The following is a 9838-nucleotide window of genomic DNA, read 5'->3' as shown; positions in this document are numbered from 1 at the left end:
ATTCGAATCACATGGTTATATTTACTACATTACAAATCTGAAAATTTAACTTGTTGTCATGCATTTTTTGTATGATTCATACCTAATCCAATTCCTAATTACATCACATACTCACTGATAATGGTCAGGACTTTCTTGCCCGCCTTTTTTCTGACCAAGGTACTCTCCATGAGCACAATTGCATTGAAATACCTCAACAAAATAGCGTGGCTGAGCGAAAACACCATCATATTTTAAAAGTGACTTGGTGTATATGCTTTTAGACTCACCTTCTCTTTACCTTTTAGGGTGAGTGTGTTCTCACAGCTGCTTATCTCATTAATCGCAGCCCATCCTCATCTCTATAAAATATTTTGTCTTTTGAGCGCCTTTACCAAAATACCTCTCGTTATGATCATTTACGTGTTTTTTGTTATCCTTGCTACGCCTACACTATTTCTGCCCATCGTGGTAAGTTCCAACCCTGTACTCGACCTTCTGTTTTTTTCAGTTATCCTTCTACTCACAGTGCATATTGGGTCTATGACCTAGGATGTAAGAAAATTGTAATATCTAGGGACGTAACTTTTGTCGAACATGTTTTCCTTTTTTCCCTATTACCCTAGCCTTTCCCTTCACCCCGTGTTTTACCCCTTCCAATACCTAACCCCTATACTCCACCATCTGATCCCTATCTACCTCTAGAACCCTTTCTCACTATTGTGCCTGCTTATCTACGACGTACTATACACCATCCTACTCACGTTGCTGACTATGTTTGCCAACCTTACCATCAACTTCATTCATTCCAGTCATGTCTTCGGGTATGGCTGATCCCATCTCTTATTTTATTTCATATCATAAATTTTTCACTAATCACTTAGCCTTTCTATCCGTTTTATCACAATCATCTGATCTTACTCGCTATTCTTAATCTGCCAAGCATTCCTATTGGCGTGAAACTATGCAACCTGAGATTCCAGCCTTTGAAAATAATAATGCTTGGCTTCTTACGTCCCTCCCTTCTGACAAGAAACATGTTGATTGTAAGTGGGTATTCAAAACTAAACTCCATGTAGATGGTTCTTTCAAGAGGCATAAGGCTCAGTTAGTGGCCAAAGGTTACACTCAAGTTAAGGGTCTAGATTATTATGACAGTTTTGTTCCTGTGGCCAAACTTGTTACTGTTCGTCGTTTATTGGCCACTGCAGCAGCACGTAATTGGCATCCCTGTCAGCTTGATGTCGGCATCCATGTCAGCTTGATGTCATCAATGCTTTTCTTCATGGATATTTAGATGAAGAGGTTTACATGACACTTCCTTTAGTATATGGTCAAGATGGAAAGACTTGTGTTTGTCACCTACTTAAATCTCTTTATGGCCTTAGGCGAGCTTTATGTAATTGGAACTCGAAACTTTCATCTATATTTTTGTCTGATAGTTTCCCTCAATCTACAAATGATCACTCCCTTTTTACTCGTACTATTGGCTCATCTTTTATTTTTGTCCTAGTTTATGTAGATAATATTTTGATTGGAGGAAATGACCTCTCTGCCTTTACTATCCTCAAAACATCTCTTAATAACATGTTCGAAATTAAGGATTTAGGCATCATGGAGTACTTTCTTGGTCTTGAAATTGCTCGATCACCTCTTGGCATTTTTATCAGTCAGAGAAAGTATAACCTGGACTTTTGTCTCTGTATGCAAGTATATTAAATTCAGCAGCTACTTCATCCCACAGCCGGCTGTTTTCTAAGGCGTATATATTTTGGCTACCCTTCTTCTCTTAGTAGGCGTGTATATGTATAGAATATGTCCTTGCAACCTCCACTTTATAGTTAATCACCAGAAATTGCTAACGTGTGGGTATATCAATATAAGAATCTTGGCTCCTCTCTTTTTAAATTCTCTCACAGCCGACTAGTTGTGACGTTTTCTGTGTTTGTAATGGCAGCCGGTAAACCTATTTGTGTGGGATATATATTATTTAATTCGGCCCCCAAATCTGCTTCAATTTTCCTTGAATATAAATACAATTCAGCAGCTAGTTAATTCTTCAATTCTTTTCTTTTCTGCTTTGTCTCTGCATGCATGTGTGTACATATAATTAAACTCAGCAACATCAATTTGTTGACTCTCCCAAGATGCCCAATTTTTGAGTGTTTATATGTATATGTCTTCTGCGGCCAGCTCCTCTTCCTCTGTGCATGTATACATATATATAGACTTTTACTTATGGACCCCTAATTTTACAAGCTCAAACCCTAGCCCAACTCAACCAACCGAAACACCAATATCACTAAATATCAAAACTCAAACAGCAATGGATATGCTATGGAATGCAATGAAACGCTCCCTTTTACTGCAAACTCTCATAAATGTTATGCAGTAAATCAATGTATCTATGTCTCTCCCTCAGTTACGCTTTTATCTCTCTCTTTTTGTCACAAATGTTGAAGGGTATCGTGTCAATTACAATCTGAACAATAACACATAATAACTTAAAAATACAGTTGACGGGATGCAAAGATAAAATCAATAAGTCATAGACCTTCCCACATACTCAGTGCAGATCAGAATAGAGTAAAAAGTACAAGTGACTTATGTTTGTAAAGTGTCACTAGTCCAATGCATGTGAGACTTCAAACCTTAATTTTGTAAGAAGGGACATGCCAATCACTGCCAATAAGTATATTCCCCTACTAATGAAAGTCAACCCATGTAAGGTACAGTAGGACCTATACTTATCATTTTTACTTATCTCCCCCTTACTATGAGATTTTATATTTTTCAGATTTTTATATTATTCCAACTCTCGATATTTGGTACATTTTTCTCATTTTTCTAGCTCATTAATTTTTCATCTTAAGTGCAGATTTTTCTCCATTAGACGACTAAGATAACCCCTGTAGCAAGCTTTAAGCCGATTAACCTAAGTCAATTGACTATAGGCACCAAGTTTTAAGAGACCCCAAAGGCTTAATTGCTCGAGTCAAATAGGCCCCGAAGAAGAATATTAAGATATGAGCTTATTGTAATGGGGGATTATTTTTGGGTTTAGGTCTACTAAATATTGGTCAATTCATGTTCAAAGTCACCCTATTAACATGTGACAGCCATCCCAAATCTCACACACACGGTAGAGTCCCACTAACAAATTCATAGTGTGTGCAGTGCAGATGGTATATGAAGACACATATACTAAGTACTCCATGATAACCTAATCAAACAATGGAAATAATGCTACAGCTTATCCATTTTAGCTCATACACGATCACAACATAAAAGTTCAGAATTATGTATTATGCTGTAGAACTTTTCATTTTTTTTAATTTTAATTTTTTTAAAACATGAATGCGCCACATAGTTTTGTCATCTGAATTTTTTTTTTTTGTTTTTTATGTTTTTATTTTTTTATAAAAAAATTTATATGATGAGGTGAAAAACATATGAAAAAGACAAATGCAAACAAAATGAACATGTAATGAAATGAATGCAAAAATGGACACAGAGGTGAACTGTATATGAATGTTCCTATAAAACTAGTCAAGTAGGTACACAAATATCAACAGCCTTCCTACGTGACTCGAACCTCAGACCATCTAAAGGTTTAGTGAACAGGTCGGCAAGCTAATTTTCTGTAGCAATGTGTTCAAGGGATACCACATTGAACTCAACAAATTCACGAATGAAGTGATGATGAATATCAATATATTTAGTCCTAGAGTGTTGAACCGGATTTTTGGAGATGTTGGTAGCACTAGTGTTATCACAAAACACAGTCATGGTCCCTGATTTATCCCATAATCATTCCATGGTGCTTCATCCAAAGCAATTGAGTGCAGTAGCTACCGGCTGCAATGTATTCTGCCTCGATTGTAGATAGAGAAACTGAGTTTTGTTTCTTACTCATCCATGACACAAGATTAGAACCAACAAAAAAGCATCCACTGGAGGTGCTCTTCCTATCATCGGCATTTCCAGCCCAATTGGCATCAGAATAGCCGACGAGTTCAAGATTTGACTCTTTGGAATATAAGATCCCATGATTTGCAGTCCCATTCACATACCTAATGATACGTCTTACTGCACTCAAATGGGATTCCTTAGGATCTGCCTGAAATCTCTCACACACTCCAACACTAAAAGCTATGTCAAGTCTACTGGCTGTAAGGTAGAGTAAGCTACCTATCATATTCCTATACAATGTCCAATCAACATTTCCGCATGTAGGATTATGACATAACTTAGCACTCGTGCTCATAGGTGTCCTTGTGTGTTTTTTACTACCCAGTACAAATCGCTTAACTAGGTCTTTGACATACTTTGACTGAGAGATAAACAACCCATAGTCAGTTTACTTTACTTGAAGGCCAAGGAGGTAACTTAGCTCTCCAATCATGCTCATTTCAAATTCCCATTTCATAAATTTGGCAAATTTATGAGCAAGAGAGTCAACTGGAGAGCCAAACACAATATCATCGACATAGATCTGTGCTATAGTTATGGTTTCTTCAATATGTCTAATGAATAAAGTTCTGTCTGCACCACCTCGTGAAAAACCATGGTCAACGAGATATGCAATGAATCTGTCATACCAAGCTCTAGGAGCTTGTTTCAGACCATACAAGGCTTTATTCAATTTGTAGATATAATGGGGAAACTTAGGATCGATGAATCCTTTGGGCTGTTCAACATATTCCTCTTCTTGAAGTATTCCATTCAAGAAGGCACTTTTGACATCCATTTGATACAGTTTGAACCCTAAAGTACAAGCAACCGCAATAAGGATCTGAATGGACTCAAGGCGTGCAACAGGGGCAAACGTCTCATCAAAATCTACCCCTTCAACCTAAGTGTACCCTTGAGCAACTAGCCTAGCCTTATTTCTCGTTATGGTACCGTGGTCATCGATTTTGTTCTTGAAAATCCACTTAGTACTTATCATATTGCAATCATCAGGCCTAGGCACTAGATACCAAACACTATTTCGAACAAATTGATTAAGCTCCTCATGCATTGCATTCACCCAACATTCATCTCTAGGAGCTTCCTCAACTTTCTTAGGCTCAATCTCGGATACATAGCTTGTATAGGTTAGGTTATTCAGAACTCTCTTTCTTAACCTCATACCTTCATCTAGATCCCCAATGATGTTGACCTTAGGATAGTTAGATTTGACCCTTGATGATGGTTCTCTAGGAAGCTTCGTTTGTTCACTAGGTGAAGGATCCTTAATAGAAGTGTCTATGCCTTTGGGGGACCGCAGAGATTTTGGAATTGATGGTTCTTTATCCTAGTTGTGGGTCCTTGATCATCACTTAGATCATCTAAATTTACCACATTTTCAACACTTTCACCCTCAGAGAAAGCATAATCAACAACATCATTTATAGACTCCATAACACTCTGAGTACGCAAGTAATATACTCGATAGGTCTACTGTTCCTAGAATATCCTAGAAAAACTCATTCATCACTTTTGGAATCAAACTTGCCTAAGTTTTCTCTATCCCTCAAAATGTAGCACTTGCTACAAAATACACAAAAGTATTTAACAATAGGCTTCTTGCCCTACCAGATCTCATAAGGAGTCTTATCGATTTTCGGTCTCATGTATACTCTATTCACTATGTGGCAAGTAATGTTTATAGCTTCAACACAGAAATAGATTACTAGATCCTTGCCGCAAAGCATGACTCTAGCCATTTCCTGAAGTACTCTGTTTTTCCTTTCAACAATCCCATTTTGTTGTGGACTGATTGGTGAGGAGAACTCATGCTGAATCCCCTCTTCTAAACAGAAGTTTTCAAGATTAAAGTTTTCAAACTCTTTTCCATGATCACTTCAAACCCTAGAAATGGAAAGACTTTTTTCAATTCTAAGTCTTTTACACAAGGATTTAACTAGATCACAAGTCTCGAATTTTTCTCTTAGTAGCTCAATCCAGGTATATCTAGAGAAGTCGTCTACTACAACAAGAATATAACGTTTACCTCCTAGGCTCTCAATCCTAGAAGGTCCCATTAAATCCATATGGAGAAGTTATAAGGGTCTGTTTGTCAAGATTTTAGATGTTTGTTTATGGTTTATCCTAAGTTGTTTTCCTTGTTGACACGGCTTACACACAACATTTTTATTTTGTTCGATTTTAGGTCAACCATCAACAATTTTCTTTTTGACCAATTTTGACATGCTTTTATAGTTAACATGGCCAAGTCTTTGATGCCAAAGTTCAGTCATATCAATTTTAGCACTGCTGAACACATAGTTAGAGTTTGGGAGAACTCTATAACAGTTATCAGATGTTCTAACACCTTCAAGGACAACACCACTTGAAGAGTCATAAATAATACATCTTTTTTCAACAAAACTCACTTCATAATCAGCATCACAAATTTGACTAATGCTCAACAAATTGAACTTAAGACCCTCTACATAAAGCACATTATATATAATAGGAAGTCAGAAAATATTGATGGTGCCTTTACCACAGATAGGTGCCGTAGCCCCGTCTCCAAAGGTAACTACACCACCGTTGCAATCATCAAAGGTAGAGAATAAGGCCTTATTTCCACACATATGTCTAGGACAAGCACTATCAAGATACCGCATATATGTATTTTGAGCCTTATATGCAACATGAGCTACAAAACAATTTGAATTCTCACCATACCTACATACATCAGATTTCTTGACTCAAACTTTTTTAGAGGTCGAGGTGATCTTAGTCAATTTAGTCACCATCTCAGTTAAGTGACTAACCTAATTTGAAAGGAAGTTTACTTGAGTAGGGATATCCTAACTTCTATTCCTATTTGCTAGATTATGACATCTAGGTCTCGTGCGTCCTAAAACGTCACAGTGATGACAATTGGGTATGAACCCAGGCTCAAATGCATGTGATTGTTGGTGCTGGAATTTTGGTGTGGAAATCTTACGGGCTCTAGTGGCATTCAGTTTAGTGACACTCTTACTTTTGGATTCATAATTAATTGAAATACTAGACTTGTGGGAAGCTGGCACGAATGTGGTCTTGGATGAACTAGTCACGTTGCTATCACTCTTCACAAATTATATACCTTACCTATTCCCAGTTGGTTTGTTCATTCCTAACAGGTTATCTAGTTTCTTAGTCCCACTCATAAAAGACTGCAATTGAGTACGAGATTTCTCTAACTCACAAGTTAGTGTCTTAACCTTGTCCTCTAGCTTCTCATTGACACACTTCAACTCACTAAAGTTTTTAGATGAGACCTGAAGATCACTAGTGAGTCTCTCTTTCTCTCTCTCTCAAGCTTGTCTACCGTTTTAAAAAGGGCCTTATTTACCTTTTTGATCTTGAGACTCTCCTTAAACAGAAGTTGATAAGCCTCATGTATATCCGTCTCATCCTCAGTATCGTCATTAGACTTCTTACTCTCTACATCCTCCTCAACCTTCTCACTTTCCTTATCTGACTCACTCTTAACTGTAGACACAAAAGCCATATAACCCTTTTCATCTTCACTACTAGAGGAATCCCTTTGATCACTTGCGTTTGAATCATCATCAGTCAATGACACAACTAATGCCTTCCTCCTTCCCTTTTTTCAAATTTTTCTTAAAGCTAGGACATTCATTCCTATAGTGCCCAAATCCCTAACACTCATGGCACCTAACAACTTGAGATTTCTCACTAGACTTCCTAGCAATTGGTTTATCACTCTTCTCTTTTTGGGATTTACTAAGAGCTCCTCTCTTTTTATCTTGGGGCGATCTCTTGCCCTTTAAGTTTTGTGGAACTTCTTTACAAAGTAAGCTATTTCCACATCTCTAAGGGTTTCTATGTCAAATGACTCAGACTTTTCTTCTCCAATTGTGTTCAGTGCTATGGACTTGTTTTTCTTAGGTTGTGAGATGGTGAGTTCATAGGTTTGAAGGGATCCTATGAGTTCTTCTATCTTAACCGTGTCCAGATCCTCACTCTCTTCAATAGCTTTAACCTTAGGTCTAAATTTTTCGGGCAAAGACCTAAGAATCTTTCTCACAATTTTTGACTCGAGAATTTTCTCACCTAGATTGAAACTAGAGTTTACAATGTCATTCAATTTTGCATAAAACTCATCAAACGATTCATCATCCTTCATCCTGATTTCTTCAAACCTAGAGGTTAGCATTTGCAATTTTGAATTTTTTACGATTTTAGTTCCCTCGTGCGTAGTCTCTAGAACATCCCATACCTCTTTTGCAGTTTCACACATTGACACTCTCCTAAATTCTTCGGGAGACATGGTCATAAACAAGGCATGAAGTCATTTGCTATTCCAATTGCAATCAGCGAATTCTTCCTGAGTCCAAAGTGAAATATCAGTTAGATTAACAACATCTGACATAGTTGTGGAAGGAGGTTTCCAACCATTTTGTACACTCGCCCAAACACGTTCATCTGAAGACTTGAGAAAAGCACGCATCCTAACCTTCCAGTAGGCACAGTTGCTTCCATCAAAATATGGAGGCACAGACAGTGATTGACTCATCTAGACAACAATGGGTTAGGACTCGAGTTTTAGCTCTAATACCACTTGAAATAACGTAGTTTGACCCAAATAACACCTAGAGGGGGTTGAATAGGTGTTTATGCGAAATTTTACAAATTAATTAATAAATGCAACAAGTCACAATTATTAATATCTTTAAGTCAATTCACATGCTTTACTATCCTACGTTGAATTATCGAAAATAAGTAAATTGTAGAAATATAAAGAACACATTTGTTTGATGACGGAGAAACCCCAATGTGGGTAAAACTTCGGGCCCAAGCCAGTATGAATCCACTATAAATGAAAATCAACTTACAGTACCGCCAGATTCAACAAACACAAATTTTTCTGACCTCCTAACTGTAATTCCCCTCAGCCCTCCTGAAATGCATGCTCCTGCACCAACTCCCGGCTCTTAATTACGTATATCCCCTGTGGATTCTCGAGAACTCCTCGTTCTCCAATGATCGAAACTCCGATCTCCTTCCTTGATCTTCAAACCTTGACAGATGCTCTGGAAAGACGGGTTTTGATGTATGATAGGTGTCGATTTTGACTTTTGTGAGTGCTTCAACCAGAAAGTGGGATTGATTCAAGATAACGAAAGTGTAGGATATGTTCTCAATGTTCAATCCTCTCTACCGCCCACTTTCTTTGTTAATTCTCCAAAGCTGCCACTAATAGATATAAATATATTATTATTTAGCAATCATCAGCAGCCAATGTTTTTGTCTCTATCTGTGCATATAAATTATGATAACAACCAGCCCCTTTACTGCCTGAATTTCTGGGTGAGTGTATGACACAATTTCAGCCCAAAGTGTGTATATATATTAATATAATCCAGGCACTCAATTTACCCAAAGATGTGTTTTGTGAATATATAATATATTCAATTCAACCACCAAATATGCTTTGGTTTTTTCATGAATATATATACCCAATTTGGCTCCCAACTGCTTTGAATTTCAACCCTTTTTGCCTCAATTTCCGTGTAGTTATCTGGTCCAAATTCAGCCACTAACACTTGTTAATTCCACCAGCAGTCTTCACCAACAAGCAATCTTATTCTCTTCACTTTTGTCTCTGAATGCAAGTATATTAAATTCAGCAGCTACTTCATCTCAAAGCCGGCAGCCTTGTGTCGTTTTCTGAGGCGTATATATTTTGGCTGCCCTTCTTTTCTCAGTAGGCATGTATATGTATAGAATATGTCCCTGCAACCTCCACTTTATAGTTAATCACCAAAATTTGCTAACGTGTGGGTATATCCATTTGTTTTTAAATCTTGGCTCCCCTGTTTTTAAATTCTCTCACAGCCGACCAGTTGTGACG

General features: G+C 37.4%; 1 protein-coding gene across 1 annotated transcript; it reads right to left on the bottom strand.

Annotated features, from left to right (window-relative positions):
* Nucleotides 1–6137: 6137 nt before the first annotated feature.
* On the bottom strand, nucleotides 6138–8140 carry LOC111393087. Its single transcript, XM_023018488.1, has 5 exons — nucleotides 7775–8140; nucleotides 7313–7567; nucleotides 7069–7208; nucleotides 6473–6657; nucleotides 6138–6415 (listed from the first exon to the last, which is right to left on the bottom strand). The coding sequence occupies exons 1-5, from the start codon at nucleotides 8138–8140 to the stop codon at nucleotides 6138–6140; spliced, it is 1224 nt and encodes a 407-aa protein (XP_022874256.1).
* Nucleotides 8141–9838: the final 1698 nt, after the last annotated feature.

This window comes from Olea europaea, chromosome 4 (assembly GCF_002742605.1).
Source record: "Olea europaea var. sylvestris chromosome 4, O_europaea_v1, whole genome shotgun sequence".
NCBI lineage: Eukaryota > Viridiplantae > Streptophyta > Magnoliopsida > Lamiales > Oleaceae > Olea > Olea europaea.
The sequence above is the reverse complement of the archived record's forward strand: the minus strand, read 5'-3'. Positions and strand labels throughout refer to the sequence as shown.